The sequence below is a fragment of the Phyllobates terribilis genome, unplaced genomic scaffold, assembly GCF_046119375.1.
Source record: "Phyllobates terribilis strain yellow unplaced genomic scaffold, ASM4611937v1 Scaffold_8__6_contigs__length_399053987, whole genome shotgun sequence".
Lineage (NCBI taxonomy): Eukaryota > Metazoa > Chordata > Amphibia > Anura > Dendrobatidae > Phyllobates > Phyllobates terribilis.
Genome location: NW_027362768.1, coordinates 392302409 through 392321586, shown reverse-complemented (window position 1 = coordinate 392321586; position 19178 = coordinate 392302409). Strand labels below are relative to the sequence as shown.

General features: G+C 50.5%; 1 protein-coding gene across 2 annotated transcripts in view; it reads right to left on the bottom strand.

Annotated features, from left to right (window-relative positions):
* LOC141157666 (RNA-binding protein 5-like) overlaps positions 1–19178 on the bottom strand; it is a 54905-nt gene that overhangs the window by 22385 nt on the left and 13342 nt on the right. For both annotated transcript variants that reach the window (XM_073645202.1, XM_073645203.1), the window contains exon 2: positions 13501–13574. In XM_073645202.1, coding sequence (XP_073501303.1) covers positions 13501–13517 — 17 coding nt within the window. In that variant the 5' untranslated portion in view covers positions 13518–13574. The remainder of the gene's footprint in view (positions 1–13500; positions 13575–19178) is intronic.

Sequence of the window (19178 nt, the reverse complement as noted above, 5' to 3'; positions counted from 1 at the left end):
CATGGAAAGCTAGAAAAAAGCCTTTCATCAATGAGAAGCAAAGGAGAGCCGGGGAGAAGACTGCCAAAGACCATAAGGATTGGACCATAGAGGACTGGAGTAAGGTCATCTTCTCTGATGAGTCTAATTTTCAGCTTTGCCCAACACCTGGTCTTCTAATGGTTAGACGGAGACCTGGAGAGGCGTACCAGCCTCAGTGTCTGCACCCACTGTGAAATATGGTGGAGGATCGGTGATGATCTGGGGATGCTTCAGCAAGGCTGGAATTGGGCAGGTTAATCTTTGCGAAGGACGTATGAATCAAGCCGCAGACAAGGTTATCCTGGAAAAAACACTTGCTTCCTTCTGCTCAGGCAATGTTCCCCAACTGAGGACAATGTCCCATGCCACACAGCCAGGTCACTCAATGTGTGGATGAAGGGGCGCCACATCAAGACCCTGTCATGGCCGCCCAATCTCCAGACCTGAACCCCATTGAAAACCTCTGGAATGTAATCAAGAGGAAGATGGACGGTCATAAGCCATCAAACCAAGAACGGCAGGAGCGGCATAAGGTCACCCAAAAGCAGCGTGAAAGACTGGTGGAAAGCAGCCAAGACGCATGAGAGCTGGGATTAATATCATGGTTATTCCACCAAATACTGATTTCTGAATTCTTCCTGAGTTAAAACATGAGGATTGTGGTTAATAAATGAAGAAGAACTTGTTTGCTTTGCATTATTTGGGGTCTGAAAGTGCTGGATCTCGGCTTCTTTTTTATTATTTTGACGATTTCTCATTTGCTGCAAATAAATACTAAGTTTTTAGCTTTCAATTTCGGAGACTTGTTGTCAGTTTATAGAATAAAACAACAATGTTGCGAGCCAGCCAGCCAGGGCGCGAGCCACCCGCCAGCCAACCAGCCAGGGCGCGAGCCACCCGCCAGCCAGGGCGCGAGCCACCCGCCAGCCAACCAGCCAGGGCGCGAGCCGCCCGCCAGCCAGGGCGCGAGCCGCCCGCCAGCCAGGGCGCGAGCCGCCCGCCAGCCAGGGCGCGAGCCGCCCGCCAGCCAGGGCGCGAGCCGCCCGCCAGCCAGGGCGCGAGCCGCCCGCCAGCCAGCGAGCTAGCGAGCCACCCACCAGCCAACCAGCCAGGGCGCGAGCCGCCCGCCAGCCAGCCAGCCAGGGAGCGAGCCACCCACCAGCCAACCAGCCAGGGCGCGAGCCGCCCGCCAGCCAGGGCGCGAGCCGCCCACCAGCCAACCAGCCAGGGCGCGAGCCGCCCGCCAGCCGGAGCGCGAGCCGCCAGCCGGAGCGCGAGCCGCCAGCCGGGGCGCGAGCCGCCAGCCAGCCAGGGCGCGAGCCGCCAGCCAGCCAGGGCGCGAGCCGCCAGCCAGCCAGCCAGCGAGCGAGCCACCCACCAGCCAGGGCGCGAGCCGCCCGCCAGCCAGGGAGCGAGCCACCCACCAGCCAACCAGCCAGGGCGCGAGCCGCCCGCCAGCCAGGGCGCGAGCCGCCCACCAGCCAACCAGCCAGGGCGCGAGCCGCTCGCCAGCCAGGGCGCGAGCCGCCCGCCAGCCAGGGCGCGAGCCGCCAGCCAGCGAGCGAGCCACCCACCAGCCAGCCAGCGAGCGAGCCACCCACCAGCCAGGGCGCGAGCCGCCCGCCAGCCAGCCAGCGAGCCACCCACCAGCCAACCAGCCAGGGCGCGAGCCGCCCGCCAGCCAACCAGCCAGGGCGCGAGCCGCCCACCAGCCAACCAGCCAAGGCGCGAGCCGCCCGCCAGCCAACCAGCCAGGGCGCGAGCCGCCCGCCAGCCAGGGCGCGAGCCGCCAGCCAGCCAGGGAGCGAGCCACCCACCAGCCAACCAGCCAGGGAGCGAGCCACCCACCAGCCAGGGAGCGAGCCACCCACCAGCCAGCCAGCGCGGGAGCCACCCCTCTGTTTGTAGGACGGTGATGACACCGGCACCAGCACACCTGTAAGACTGAAGGCCGGTGGCTCTTTTCCTCCCGGGTGCCGGTGCCGCACTTTCAGTACAGCGGTCGGTAACCTTCACGCTATTAATCCTATATCTGCGGGTTAATTGCATCATCCAACAAGACAGGTTCCCTTTAAGTCACACCTTTCCCATAAAACAAATGGTGAAATGGAAAGAAAAAAAGAAAGCATTTGACATTTCCAAGTGCGTAATTGGACTAATAAAGCATTTATACTTCTTCCATAGGATGAACATCGAAGGGGGGTGGGGACCACAAAATTGGAGAATTGCAATAATAAGCAATTCTAGCATTATATAACAGGGATGGCAAATAATTTTTCCAAGGGGCCACGAGACCAAACCAATATGACGACATTAATTCTGCTGAATATTGACATTTCAGCCTTCTTTGAATCTCTACCATTTTTCAAGCATTATAAAAAAAAAGGTAAAATAAATGGCGTAGTACGAAACCACAACAAAACAAGCAGAGCATGGAAAAATGATAGGCACGGCTCTTGAAGGGGAAGGGGAGGGGATGAAAGATCAGTAGCGCCTTTAGGGTTAATGAAGTGACAGAACAATCTGGGGGCGAGAATAACGCCCAAACACAATCTGCTGCCCTCGCGGCCACCCGCCTCTCTCCTAAGCCCCTTAACACAGTCACGTAAAGGATGAAACTGCGGGAGGGACCAGCGCCCCCCACTGGTCATCGCCGCTGCCGGATCTGTGCCTCACAGCGGGGACTGGAGCTACGCACCGATCGCTGCCGTTAACCATTTAAACGCCAGTCAACCTCAGACTGTAATGTGCGGCCCCCCACGATCTGACTGCAGGGAAATAGTCTGCTCAAGCCGGTGACGGGCCGCGCTCCGGACATTTTCACTCTATACTGGGGCACGACAGTGAAAGCGATCAATTCCCCATTGTTTTTTTCTTTTTTATCTCCCCGTATTACCCATTTAAACATCAATATAAATACCACCAACCACTTTTTTTTAATCTGTGAACCATACATGCACTTTAATTAGTGCACACCATTATCCATGACTGGGGGGTGGGAAGTATTAGGGTGCTGTCATTGGTTCTGGAAAATCCTATAAGCGGTTTGTAATTTCATCTTCTCCCATCACCCATGACAGCACCACCTGAGAGACTTACAGAGGATTGAAACCCCCCCTTAGGGAGGGACCACCACCAGCAGAACCCAGCTCCAAAAGGATAAATACGTGGGGAGCATAAATCAGGCCTGTAGTGCTTATAGGGTGTAGAGGCAGAGGACCACGTTGCGGCCTTACACATCTGGTCAGTAGATACGTCTGCTTTCTGTGCCCAGGAGGTTGCCATGGCCCGAGTCGAGCGAGCCTTCAGATCCCCCCCGGCACTGCCCTTGAGGAATAGGCTACACTAATAGCCTAGAAACGTTCACCCCCTTCCTAGGGCCCTGGAAGTAGATGAACAATGACCGATTCTTTCTCCAAGGCCTTGCAGCCAAAACATATTTTAATCAGGCACCTTCTAACATCTAAGGTATGAAACCTTTCTTCTTTAGGATTCTTGGGGTCAGCGCAGAAAGAAGGCAGGACAACCTTCTGACTCCTATGGAATCTAGTGGCAACTGTTGGGAAGGAAAGCAGGGTCAGGTTTTAGGACAAGCCCGTCGTCCATGGTAAAGGGAGCGCTAACCGACAATGCCCTAATCTCACTAACCCTACAAGCAGATGTTAGGGCTACCGAGAGAATGGTTTTCAATGTTAAGTATTTTGACAGACACATAATCTATTGGTTCGAAAGGGGAGCGAGCGGGTCAACGCCTCCAGCACCGGGTTAAAATCCCAAGGAGGACGTTTCAGGGAACAACTGGTTTTGATCTGTCGCACGCTCTTAAGAATCTCATTATCCATCTATTAGTTGCCAAGTCCTAATCGTATAGTGGTCCTAAGGCCGATATCTGTACTGTACAGGTGCTGGTGGATAGACCCTATCCAGTTCATTCAAAGATAGGCCCAATTGAAATTCCATCTTGTAGTCTTACACCTAAGGAACTTCTGGCAGGTCCTACCAGATCCTAGTTGTTACTGGTTCCTTACTTTTGAGCAATGTGGGGACCAGATTAGGTGAAAAACCTTGCTGCCCAAATTTCAAGCTGTCAAGTGAAGCCCAATTGCTTGGGGGGACGGGGTGACAGACTGGACCTTGGATGAGTAGATTGGGGACATCTGGCAGCACCAAAGGATCGGTGACCGACATCAGCCTCATCCATGAGAACCATGGTCTTTTGGGTCTATTAAAATTACTCTTGCCTGAACTTCCTTAGTACTGAATCAACATTACTGACGCCAAAATGTAAGCCATGTCGAAGTCCCATCTGATCTGAAAGGCGTCTACCATATGGGGATGATTCTCTTGGATTTAGTAAGCAAAACTGCTTTACTTTTTGGTTGCATTTACTTGAAAACAGCAGGTCTATATCTGGAAGACCCCATAACTCTACAATCTGCTGAAGAACAGCTGGATTCAGGCCCCAGTCTCCATTCTCTCAGACAGTGTGCCTCGCTGTTGTGTCCCTCTTCGGTGTAATGCTGTCAGCGGAGAGAGAGGATTTTCCGCTACCTGAAGATCTGCTCCGTTACGGACATCAGTAAGTCAGATCGATTTCCTCCCTGATGGTTGATGTACAGATTGTCACTCAGCGGTCCGATAGGATACGTATAGTAGGAGCTCCACCGCAGATGTCACTGCCGTTAGCCCTTCGATTGGAGGATTCTGACTTGTCCTGTACTGTCCAACCGCCCTGGACTAGCCCAACCGCCCTGGACTAGCCCATCCTCTGAATCCAATCCCCATCCTTCTGGACTTATAGCTGTAGTTATAACACTCTGAACTGGGTTATAGCATGCGACTCCCTTTGATATATTTTCTGTATTTAACCACAAATGGAGGACTCGACTGTGACCAAGGAAAGGGTTACTCTTCCTTCTAGATGTCCTCTTCGCTTATTAATAGGTGCTTTTGTTAGTTTTCTGGTCTGCTGGACAACAAGACGTCAGAGACCCCAGTCTGAGGGTCGTGGTGGGATTTTTTATTTTTTTTACCGCCTCTAGCAGCTGATCTGGAGGTAACCGTTTTCGTTTACAGAGTACTCTTATAAGGAACCAGTCTTGAATTCTTCAGGTTCAGAAGCCAACCCAGATTTCTTAAGGTTGTTCTGACACACTAGAATTGGGAATTGCAGTGATCGACCATCTTGCCTTTAAGACATAATCCAAGTATGGGATTAGAAGGGTGGTCTGTTCCCGTAGATGACCTGTCATTTTCACCATCGCTCTCCTAAAAATTTGCGGAGCCATGGATAAACCAAAAGGGAAAAGCCCTGAACTGGAAATGCCCGATCCTCCCATCCATGGCTACTCTTAAGAACTGACGATGTTCTATATGGATTGGTGCACGACAATTAATGTGTCCTTTAGGTCTAGGACGATAATATAACAGCCTGAAAATAGTAGCTTTATTGCAGATTTTATAGACCCCCATCTTGAAAGGAAGGATTTTCAGGACCTCGCTTGGATGTCAGGTTGATGATGGTCCTGAAGGAGGAATCTGTTTTGTGGGAGAAAAGAACCCTTCTTCTACAGGAACCTATTTAAGGACAGATTTTTTTTTACCAGCTCTTGAACTTCCACTTCTAGGGCTACGTGTTCTCCTCAAGACCTCCGCCGAGGAGCTGTAACCAGATCTGCGGGGGAATAGCCAAGAAATCCTAGTCTCAGGTCAGATTCTACTCATTTGAGAATCCACCCGCTTGACGAGATTCTCGACCAGCCAGGGAATAAGTGGGGAATGGAGTCATCGGGAAGATTTTTTTAATCTTCAATGAGGGACCCCCCCCCGGAACAGGAATGCTCTCTCTTTCCTTCGACGGTCCTCCCATTTCCCTTGATCTCTCAAAGGTCTTCTGCGACCATATTACATGTAAAGTGCCATAGAATAAATGGCGCAATAATAAAAAATATCTCCTACTTCAAAAGGACCTCCTGAATGAAGGAAAGGAGCAATTAGGGAGTTTTTGTTTTTTTGCTATCCCCGGCTTTGTCCAAGATATAATCCAGGATGAGCCCAAACAAATACATACTCCATGGAATGGACCATAGCTTGGACTGATTGTCTATCACCAGGCCAGCATCTACGCCACAGGGATCTTCGAGCCGCATTAGAGAACGGCCGATCTTGCTGCCAATATCACAGTATCTGCTGATGCCGCTGATCCTTGCATTAACGTGAAGTTGGCCAAGATGTCTTCCTTTCCGGCTTTAGTCCTTAGCTGACTTTCCAATTGATTAAGCCAGACCATGATGTACCTGGCTGTAGATGACGCAGATATAGATGGTTTTAGTGCTCCTGCCGAGGATTCCCAGGCATTTGCAGGTAGACTTCTGCCTTCTTATTCAAGAGATCTTTAAGCACCACCATATATCTTCAAAGGGCAAGAAAGGTTTCTTAGACTTGGCTACTGCTACATCTATTTTTGTGCTTTATGCCATAAGGCCATTTCGTGCTCCTCTAAGGGATATTTCCTCTTCAAAGATGAAGGCAACAAACCCTTCCTTTTCACGTCTGTTCCATTCCCTCTTAAAGGAGTTGTCTGGTCTAAAATGATAAATCTGCAGTCACTCTGTGTGACTGCAGACTTCTGCATCTCCCCAGCACACACTGTGCACTGCGAGGACTACTGGTTTCTGAGCCGCGGTGGACGAGCACATGTGTTACTCCAGGCCGGAGCCCGTCTAGTGGGCGCAGCCTCGCTCCATATGCTTCAGTTGAGCACTTCAGTTGCGTAGGTGCTCCGTCATCTGATAGTGGCTGCGGCAGGGTAGTCCACATTCAAATCAATAGGAGGCGGATGTGCAGTACCTCGCCACAGCCACCATCAGAGGATGGAGCATCTCCGCAATTGAGCAATACCATCATAACCCCTTTACTTAAAAAGCCATCCCTGGACCAGAACTGCACGGCTAACTACAGACCTGTCTCTAATCTTCCATTCATCTCTAAACTCCTGGAACGCTTGGTCCACCCCCGGGACGCCTGGTCCACCCCAGTCTAATCCGCTATCTCTCCGATAACTCTCTTCTCGACCCTTTACATCTCTCCAAAACTGAACTTCTTGTGTTTCTCCCCTCTACTAACCCAACTCCACCTAACATCGAAATTACCTTGGAGGGGTCAACCATAACTCAGCAGCACGCCCGCTGCCTTGGGGTCATATTCAACACTAACCTTTCCTTTACTCCCTATATCCGACCAGTCACCTGCATCTTAAAAACATCTCCAGAATCCGATCTTTTCTCACCTTTGAAAAGGCTAAAACTCTGACTGTCGCTCTTATCACTCTCGTCTGGACTACTGCAACTCTCTTCTGATCGGTCTCCCTCTTACCAAAATTTCCCCTCTCCAATCCGTCCTGAATGCGGCAGCCAGGGTCGTATTTCTGTCCAGCCGCTTCACCGATGCCTCCACCTTGTGCCAGTCATTACACTGGTTACCCATCTGCTACAGGGTCCAATATAAACTCATTGCTCTAACCCACAAAGCTCTCCACAGTTCTTCACCGCCTTATATCTCCTCTCTCCTGTCTATCGCCCTACACGTGCCCTCCGTTCTACAAATGACCTAAGACTAACATCCCCCATAATCCGAACCTCGCACCTCTGTCTCAAAGACTTCTCTCGTGCTGCGCCAGTTTTCTGGAATGCTCTACCCCAGACGATCCGATTGATGCCTAGCCCCGATGTCTTCAAGCGCGCTTTAAAAACCCATCTCTTTAAACAAGCCGACCACCTCAACTACTCAGTAACCTAACCTTCCCCTGTCCCCTCCTAAATATTATTCAATCTGTTCCCTGCTGTTCATCTGTCTCCACACCCTCCATGCACACGATAACTGCACTCGGTAATTGAGTATTGTACTTGAACATACAGGCTGATGACCGGATCATACAGCTTTATATGAAAATCCCGACTTATTATAATTGCCGGACCTGAAATAACAAGCACCTTTCACCTACTGTGTCCCCCCATTTCCTTGTAGACTGTAAGCAGCGAGCAGCCGGACCCTCGCTCCTAATGTAACTGTTTAAATTGTCTCACCTTGTATTAAATGTATTGTCTGTACATGTCCCCACTTAACTGTAAAGCGCTGCGGAATATGTTGGCGCTATATAAATATAAATTATTATTATTATTATACCAGCCGGCAACCACTGACACCAGCGGATCAGTGGGGGTGCCGGACAATCAGACATTGATTACCTATCCTAAGGATTATTCATCAATGATAAATCATAATAGTTCTAAAAATTATACCCCAAAAAACCTGGGAGAATGGATATCCCGTACTGAACCGGGCACATGTCAGCTGTAAGAATCAGCTGACATGTGCCCGCAACAGCCGCGGGTGTAATCGCGATCCACCCATGGCTGTTAACATGTTAAATGCCGCTGTCAATCTCTGACAGCGGCATTTAACATCGCCGCGCCTGAAGCGCGGCCTTAGCCCCGCCCATCGGTGACCCCATCACGTGATTGCGGGTCACCGCTGGGTGCTCATGACAACCCTGGGTCTGCAGCAGACCCCAGTGGTTGTCATGTAAAGATTACTATGAGTGCCACCTAGTGGTCGGCACTCATAGTACAGGAGCATTTCTGCAGCATACAGGGGATCTACTGGTCCCCTGTATGTAGCAGAGGAGATCGGACAGTTGCTGCTTCTAGTCTACAGAAGCAAGCAAAAAGTTTTAAAAAAAATGTTTAAAAATATAAAAAAAAAAAAAAAAAATTTCAAAAAAGTTTAAATCCCCCCTTTCGCCCCTTTCAAAATAAAATAAAAAATAAACCCCACATACACATTTGGTATCGCCACGTTCAGAATCGCCCGATCTATCAATATAAAAAAAGAATTAATCCAATCCATAAAAGGCGTAATGAGAAAAAAATTCTAAACGCCAGAATTACGTTTTTTTTGGTCGCCGCAACATTGCAATAAAATGCAATAACGGGTGATCAAAACATCGGATCTACACCAAAATGTTATCAATAAAAACGTCAGCTCGGCGCGCAAAAAATAAGCCCTCACCTGCCCCAGATCCCGAAAAATGGCACCATTTTTTTAATTATTTTTTTTTTAGCAAACTTTGGATTTTTTTTTTCACCGCTTAAATAAAAAAGAACACATACATGTTTGGTGTCTATGAACTCGTAATGACCTGGAGAATAAGAATGGCCGGGCAGGTTTAGCAATCAGTGAAGGTGGTAAAAAAAAAAAAAAAAAAACCATCTGTGGTATTGCACTTTTTTTGCAATTTCAGCGCACTTGGAATTTTTCCCCCGGTTTCCAGTACATGATATGGTAAAACTAGTAATGGTGTTTAAAAGTACAACTCGTCCCGCAAAAAATAATCCCTCACATGGCCATATTGACCTAAAAATAAAAACGCTATGGCTCTGGGAAGAAGGGGAGCAAAAAACGAAAACGCAAAAAAGGAAAATCCCAGGGTCGCGAAGGGGTCAATGTAGCCGCACAGTCCAGAAGAATCACATTACCGGATCATTGTTACCGCAAAGAACACCATAAAAACAAAAAGCACAAAGACGGAGCCGTCTCCACACTTCTACCTCACACAGAATTTTCCTTCTCACTTTTCCAGTACATTGAATATTAAAATGAGTGGCGTCCATCTGCAGTCGCTTTGGATAAGTCTCTGCGTTTTCTACATCGGGCCACTGGAATTTTTGCCCATTGCTGAAGGCAAAACTACTCCGGCTCCTTCAGGTTAGATGTTTCCTCTGATGAACAGCGATCTTCACATCTGACCACAGATTCTCCATTGGATTAAGGTCTGGGCTGTGACTCGGCCGCTCCAGAACATTTACACGTTTCCCCTTACACCACTCGAGTGTTGCTTTAGCAGTCTGCTTTGGGTCATTGTCTTGTTAGAAGGTGAATCTCCGTCCCAGTCTCCAATCACTGACAGACTGAAACAAGTTTTGATCAAGAATATCCCTGTATTTCGCACCATTCATCTTCCCCTCGACTTGGACCATTTTCCCTGTCCCTGCTGCCGAAAAACATTCCCACAGCATGATATTGCCACCACCATGTTTCACTGTGGGATTGGTGTTCTTGGGGTGATGAGCTGTGTTGGTTTGGCACCAGACATGGCATTTACGTTGGTGGCCAAAAAGTTCATTATTGGTCTCATCTGACCACAGGACCTTGCTCCATACATATGGGGAATCTCCCACATCTTTTGGCAAACTCAAAACGAGTTTTGGTGAGTGGCCTCTCTTATCAGGTTTGCTGTGGTACCATGTTTTTTCCTTTTGATGGTGCTCTGGGGGGGGGGGGGGGGATCATCAGAGACTGGGTTATAAAAAAAAAAAAAAAAACCACAACATCCCAACCCTGACTTGTGCTTCTTAACAACTTTGTCCCTGACTTGTTTGGAGATCTCCTTGGCCTTCATGGTGTTGTGTGAAGATCTCCTTGGTCTTCATGGTGTTGTTTGGTTAGTGGTGCCTCTTGTTAATGGTGTTGCAGCCGCTGTGGCCTTTCAGTAACGGTAAAGTCTATATACTGACAGACATGTGACATTAGACTGCACACAGGTGGACGTCCTGTCACTAAACATGGGATTTATGAAGGGAATTGTTTGCACCAGAAATTTTTAGATGTTTCAACGCAAAAGGGGTGAATACATATGCATGTGTCAATTTTTAATTTTTTGATCCCATAAATTTAAAGAAGTTGTCTACTACTTATACACCGATGCCCTATCCGCAAGATAGGGCATCAATGTCTGATCGGCCAGGGTCCGACACCTGGGACCCCCGCTGATCACCTGTTATCGGTGACGGTGGCCACAAGTACTTACTTGCAAAGCTCGGCTGTCTAGTTGTAGCGGCCGGGGCTGGGTACTACACATCCGCCTCCTATTCAATTCAATGGGAGGTAGATGTGTAGTACCCTGCAGAGAAGGGCTGTGGAGTCGGAGCCCATTTTGGTGGAGTCGGTATAAAATGGACCAACTCCAACTCCTAACATATATAATAAATTGGGTGCAGTCGTTCAATGCAGTTTGTGGGGAATATTTTTCCATAATAATTTGGGAAAGTTGTGAAATGTCCTATAAGTGTCTGTCCTATTCCTGATCTCAGGGTCTGGACTTAGCTGAGATTAGCAGTAAATGTATCACTTAACCCCTTTAAAGCCTGGGGCATATCAGTACGCCCCAGGCCATCACCCCCGGTTCAGTGAGGGCTCAGGCGCTGAGCCCGCACTGAACCGGGCACATGTCATCTGATTCTTACAGCTGACATGTGCCCGCAACAGCCGCGAGTGGTATCGCGATCCACCCGCAGCAGTTTGACAGCGGCGTTTAACTGGTTAACAGCCACGGGTGGAATAGCGATCCACTCGTGGCTGTTAACCAGTTAAACGCCGCTGTCAATCTCGGACAGTGGCATTTAACAGTGCCGCGCCCGGAAGCGCGGCCTTAGACCCCACCTATCAGTGACTCCGTCACGTGATCGCCAGTCACTGATGGATAGGCATGGCAACCCGGGGTCTGCAGCAGACCACTGTGGTTGTCATGTCTCACTAGCTAAGAGCACCACCTAGTGGTCGGCACTCATAGCACAGGAGCATTTCTCCTGCATACAGGCAATCTGCTCCTCGCCTGTATGCAGTAGAAACAATCAGGTAATTGCCGCTTCTAGTTTCCTATGGAGACTATTGAAGCCTGCAGAAAGTGTCAAAAAAATGGTTTTAAAAATCTAAAAAAAATAAAAAAAGTTTATATCACCCCCCTTTCGCCCCATTCAAAATAAAATTAAAAAAAGTTCCCACATACACATATTTGGTATCGCCGCGTTCAGAATCGACCGATATATCAATATAAAAAAAGAATTAATCTGATCAGTAAACGGCGCAACGAGAAAAAAATACTAAACGCCAGAATTACGGTTTTTTTTGGACGTCACAACATTGCAATAAAATGCAATAACGGGTGATCAAAACATCGGATCTACTCCAAAATGTTATCAATAAAAACGTCAGTCCGGCGCACAAAAAAATAAGCCCTCACCCGGCGCCAGATCAAGAAAAATGCCGCAATTTTTTTTTTTTTTTTTTTTTTTTTAAGCAAACTTTGGAATTTTTTTTCACCACTTAAATAAAAAAAAGAACCTATACATGTTTGGTGTCTACGAACTCGTAATGATCTGGAGAATAATAATGGCGGGGCAGGTTTAGAATTCAGTGAACGTGGTAAAAAATAAAAATAAAAACAACAACTGTGGAATTTCATTTTTTTTGCAATTTCACAGCACTTGGAATTTTTTTCCCGTTTTCCCGCACACGATATGGTAAAACCAGTGATGGCGTTTAAAAGTACAACTCGTCCCGCAAAAAATAAGCCCTCACATGGCCATATTAAACAAAAAATAAAAACGCTATGGCTCTGGGAAGAAGGGGAGCAAAAAACGAAAACGCAAAACCCCAAGTTCCTTAAGGGGTTAAACATGAGCCGTGTATGAGGGAGTGGTGGAGTCGGAGTCATGGCGTTGTGGAGTTTGGCTAACAGAGTCCACAGCCCTGCTGCAGCGGCCACTACAACTAGACGGCCAAGATTCACCAGCAAGTGCTTCCGACCAGCGGCCGCCAACAACCATAACAGCTGATCGGCGGGGGTTCCTACCGCTAGGCCATCAATGTATAAGTAGTAAATAACTTCTTTATGCCTATATTTTTCCTCACTTCACCGACTTAGGCCATTTACATCACACAAACATCCGATTCCAAAAATATTTAAACACAGATTGTAATGTAACAAATTAGGAAAAAAGCCAAGGGGGTGAATACTTTCACAGGCCACTGTATCTTCCTGTCCGCTCTACCTGAACCTTAAACCATGACGCTGCACTGATTGATCACAGCACAATTTTGGCCCTATAAATATTTAATACATCCAACTTACATACAACTCGCAAATACGAGCATAAAATGTTAAAAAAAAAAAAAAAAAAAAAACTACCACCACTGCCCTCACTGCGCACCACTGCGGTTTCCTTCCAGACCTCTTTCAGCCACTGAATGTCGAATCCAAATAGTGACGTCACAACCTCCTGACACAGAGACTTCTGGGGCACAGACGTCCCGGCCTATAGTGAAGTGGCCAGGGAAGCGGCATACGACGGCTGAAAGAAGAGGACGGGACGGCGGAGAGCAGCCGGAGGTGGGGGCTGCAGAAGTAGTTATTTTTTCCTGCCCTGTTCAAGCTCACATACAAATACGGGTTATGATCACACCTACAGCCCGATGCCGCTCCAGGCCCGGGCATCGCCTGGGTACAAATTTTTCTGCAGCCCTGAAAACCAGAAGAGGATAAAATGCAAAGAAACCAACACGTCTGAGTGATGAAGCAGTGTGAAATCTGCAGCAGCTAAGGATCATTAACACGTTGTCAATACTCAAAAGCCGACTTACCGCTTGTCTGAGCCCATGGCGGGCCTCCAAGTGTCCAGTCTGGATCCTCTCAGGGGCTCTTACGGCCAATCCAACTGAACATGAAAAAGAAGATGGACCCACGTCAGTATCCAGAACTCAGTATACACGACGCTGCAGCACTGGCCATCTGACACGCATGCCGCACATCCAGCAGCAGGGTGCACAACACACGGTATACAGATGGCACTACAGGGGGTACAGCGTGCCAACCTGACATTCAGAAGCAGCACCTGCATGAGCTGTGAAGACCGACAGGGAGAGCGTGCGGCATCAGACACTGGCAATAAAGGAGCATGGGGGGTCTTTCTGCTGGACAGGAACGCAGCAGCAACTGCTCGCTCTCCTGAAACAGCGGCTGCAGGGAAACAGGACCTAACACTCTACAAGAGGCAGATATCACACGCACCCAGGACATGGCAACCACCACACGAGAGCGACCCCAGGAGAAAGCAAATCTACGGGGGTCCTGAGGGTGCACTCACTTCAGGGACACCGAGGTGCAGCACTAGTAACCCAGCACTGATGAAACAGACAACAAAAAGCCCGAAGCTCCACGACTCCTCCAGCCCCAAACAGCTAACAAGAACAGTGGAAATAATCAGCCAGAGGCCGAACTCCGCATCCACAGCCCCCCAATACCCATCTACTGATCAGAGACCCCCCCCCCGTACTATACACCTCAGTATATACCTCCCCTAGCACTATACACCTCAGTATCTACCTCCCCTCCTCCTCCCCCAGCACTATACACCTCAGTATATACCTCCCCTCCTCCTCCAGCACTATATACCTCAGTATATACCTCCCCTCCTCCTCCAGCACTATATACCTCAGTATATACCTCCCCTCCTCCTCCAGCACTATACACCCCAGTATCTACCTCCCCTCCTCCTCCCCCAGCACTATACACCTCAGTATATACCTCCCCTCCTCCTCCAGCACTATACACCTCAGTATATACCTCCCCTACTCCTCCAGCACTATACACCTCAGTATCTACCTCCCCTCCTCCTCCCCCAGCACTATACACCTCAGTATCTACCTCCCCTCCTCCTCCCCCAGCACTATACACCTCAGTATCTACCTCCCCTCCTCCTCCCCCAGCACTATACACCTCAGTATCTACCTCCCCTCCTCCTCCCCCAGCACTATACACCCCAGTATCTACCTCCCCTCCTCCTCCCCCAGCACTATACACCTCAGTATCTACCTCCCCTCCTCCTCCCCCAGCACTATACACCTCAGTATCTACCTCCCCTCCTCCTCCCCCAGCACTATACACCTCAGTATATACCTCCCCTCCTCCTCCCCCAGCACTATACACACCAGTATCTACCTCCCCTCCTCCTCCCCCAGCACTATACACCTCAGTATCTACCTCCCCTCCTCCAGCACTATACACCCCAGTATCTACCTCCCCTCCTCCTCCCCCAGCACTATACACCCCAGTATCTACCTCCCCTCCTCCTCCCCCAGCACTATACACCCCAGTATCTACCTCCCCTCCTCCTTCCCCAGCACTATACACCCCAGTATGTACCTCCCCTCCTCCTCCCCCAGCACTATACACCTCAGTATATACCTCCCCTCCTCCAGCACTATACACCTCAGTTTATACCTCCCCTCCTCCTCCCCCAGCACTATACACCTCAGTATATACCTCCCCTCCCCCAGCACTATACACCTCAGTATCTACCTCCCCTCCTCCTCCCCCAGCACTATACACCCCAGTATCTACCTCCCCTCCTCCTCCCCCAGCACTATACACCCCAGTATCTACCTCCCCTCCTCCTCCCCCAGCACTATACACCCCAGTATGTACCTCCCCTCCTCCTCCCCCAGCACTATACACCTCAGTATATACCTCCCCTCCTCCAGCACTATACACCTCAGTATCTACCTCCCCTCCTCCTCCCCCAGCACTATACACCTCAGTATCTACCTCCCCTCCTCCTCCCCCAGCACTATACACCTCAGTATATACCTCGCCTCCTCCTCCCCCAGCACTATACACCTCAGTATATACCTCACCTCCCCCCCCCAGCACTATACACCTCAGTATATACCTCACCTCCCCCCCCAGCACTATACACCTCAGTATATACCTCGCCTCCTCCTCCCCCAGCACTATACACCTCAGTATATACCTCACCTCCCCCCCCAGCACTATACACCTCAGTATATACCTCACCTCCCCCCCCAGCACTATACACCTCAGTATATACCTCACCTCCCCCCCCCAGCACTATACACCTCAGTATCTACCTCCCCTCCTCCTCCCCCAGCACTATACACCTCAGTATATACCTCCCCTCCTCCTCCTCCACCACCACTATACACCTCGGTATCTACCTCCCCTCCTCCTCCAGCACTATACACCTCAGTATATACCTCCCCCCCCCCCCAGCACTATACACCTCAGTATCTACCTCCCCTCCTCCTCCCCCAGCACTATACACCTCAGTATCTACCTCCCCTCCTCCTCCCCCAGCACTATACACCTCAGTATCTACCTCCCCTCCTCCTCCCCCAGCACTATACACCTCAGTATCTACCTCCCCTCCTCCTCCCCCAGCACTATACACCTCAGTATCTACCTCCCCTCCTCCCCCAGCACTATACACCTCAGTATCTACCTCCCCTTCTCCTCCCCCAGCACTATACACCTCAGTATCTACCTCCCCTTCTCCTCCCCCAGCACTATACACCTCAGTATCTACCTCCCCTCCTCCTCCAGCACTATACACCCCAGTATCTACCTCCCCTAGCACTATACACCCCAGTATCTACCTCCGCTCCTCCTCCCCCAGCACTATACACCTCAGTATTTACCTCCCCTCCTCCTCCAGCACTATACACCTCAGTATATACCTCCCCTCCTCCTCCCCCAGCACTATACACCTCAGTATCTACCTCCCCTCCTCCCCCAGCACTATACACCTCAGTATCTACCTCCTCTCCCCCAGCACTATACACCTCAGTATATACCTCCTCTCCCCCAGCACTATACACCTCAGTATATACCTCCTCTCCCCCAGCACTATACACCTCAGTATATACCTCCCCTCCCCCAGCACTATACACCTCAGTATCTACCTCCCCTCCTCCTCCCCCAGCACTATACACCTCAGTATCTACCTCCCCTCCTCCTCCCCCAGCACTATACACCTCAGTATCTACCTCCCCTCCTCCTCCCCCAGCACTATACACCTCAGTATCTACCTCCCCTCCTCCTCCCCCAGCACTATACACCTCAGTATCTACCTCCCCTCCTCCTCCCCCAGCACTATACACCTCAGTATCTACCTCCCCTCCTCCTCCCCCAGCACTATACACCTCAGTATCTACCTCCCCTTCTCCTCCCCCAGCACTATACACCTCAGTATCTACCTCCCCTCCTCCTCCCCCAGCACTATACACCTCAGTATCTACCTCCCCTCCTCCTCCCCCAGCACTATACACCTCAGTATATACCTCCCCTCCTCCTCCCCCAGCACTATACACCTCAGTATATATCTCCCCTCCTCCTCCCCCAGCACTATACACCTCAGTATCTACCTCCCCTCCTCCTCCCCCAGCACTATACACCTCAGTATCTACCTCCCCTCCTCCTCCCCCAGCACTATACACCTCAGCATCTACCTCCTCTCCTCCTACCCCAGCACTATACACCTCAGTATCTACCTTCCCTCCTCCAGCACTATACACCTCAGCATCTACCTCCCCTCCTCCTCCCCCAGCACTACACACCTCAGTATCTACCTCCCCTCCTCCTCCAGCACTATACACCTCAGTATATACCCCCCTCCTCCTCCCCCAGCACTATACACCTCAGTATATACCCCCCCTCCTCCTCCCCCAGCACTATACACCTCAGTATATACCCCCCCTCCTCCTCCCCCAGCACTATACACCTCAGTATATACCCCCCCTCCTCCTCCCCCAGCACTATACACCTCAGTATATACCCCCCCTCCTCCTCCCCCAGCACTATACACCTCAGTATATACCCCCCCTCCTCCTCCCCCAGCACTATACACCTCAGTATATACCTCCCCTCCTCCTCCCCCAGCACTATACACCTCAGTATATACCTCCCCTCCTCCAGCACTATACACCTCAGTATCTACCTCCCCTCCTCCTCCCCCAGCACTATACACCTCAGTATATACCCCCCTCCTCCTCCCCCAGCACTATACACCTCAGTATATACCCCCCCTCCTCCTCCCCCAGCACTATACACCTCAGTATATACCTCCCCTCCCCCAGCACTATACACCTCAGTATCTACCTCCCCTCCTCCTCCCCCAGCACTATACACCCCAGTATCTACCTCCCCTCCTCCTCCCCCAGCACTATACACCCCAGTATCTACCTCCCCTCCTCCTCCCCCAGCACTATACACCCCAGTATCTACCTCCCCTCCTCCTCCCCCAGCACTATACACCCCAGTATGTACCTCCCCTCCTCCTCCCCCAGCACTATACACCTCAGTATCTACCTCCCCTCCTCCAGCACTACACACCTCAGTATCTACCTCCCCTCCTCCTCCCCCAGCACTATACACCCCAGTATCTACCTCCCCTCCTCCTCCCCCAGCACTATACACCTCAGTATATACCTCGCCTCCTCCTCCCCCAGCACTATACACCTCAGTATATACCTCACCTCCCCCCCCCAGCACTATACACCTCAGTATATACCTCACCTCCCCCCCCCAGCACTATACACCTCAGTATCTACCTCCCCTCCTCCTCCCCCAGCACTATACACCTCAGTATATACCTCCCCTCCTCCTCCTCCACCACCACTATACACCTCGGTATCTACCTCCCCTCCTCCTCCAGCACTATACACCTCAGTATATACCTCCCCTCCTCCAGCACTATACACCTCAGTATATACCTCCCCTCCCCCCCCAGCACTATACACCTCAGTATCTACCTCCCCTCCTCCTCCCCCAGCACTATAAACCTCAGTATCTACCTCCCCTCCTCCTACCCCAGCACTATACACCCCAGTATCTACCTCCCCTCCTCCTCCCCCAGCACTATACACCCCAGTATCTACCTCCCCTCCTCCTCCCCCAGCACTATACACCCCAGTATCTACCTCCCCTCCTCCTCCCCCAGCACTATACACCTCAGTATCTACCTCCCCTTCTCCTCCCCCAGCACTATACACCTCAGTATCTACCTCCCCTCCTCCTCCAGCACTATACACCCCAGTATCTACCTCCCCTAGCACTATACACCCCAGTATCTACCTCCGCTCCTCCTCCCCCAGCACTATACACCTCAGTATTTACCTCCCCTCCTCCTCCAGCACTATACACCTCAGTATATACCTCCCCTCCTCCTCCCCCAGCACTATACACCTCAGTATCTACCTCCCCTCCTCCCCCAGCACTATACACCTCAGTATCTACCTCCTCTCCCCCAGCACTATACACCTCAGTATATACCTCCTCTCCCCCAGCACTATACACCTCAGTATATACCTCCTCTCCCCCAGCACTATACACCTCAGTATATACCTCCCCTCCCCCAGCACTATACACCTCAGTATCTACCTCCCCTCCTCCTCCCCCAGCACTATACACCTCAGTATCTACCTCCCCTCCTCCTCCCCCAGCACTATACACCTCAGTATCTACC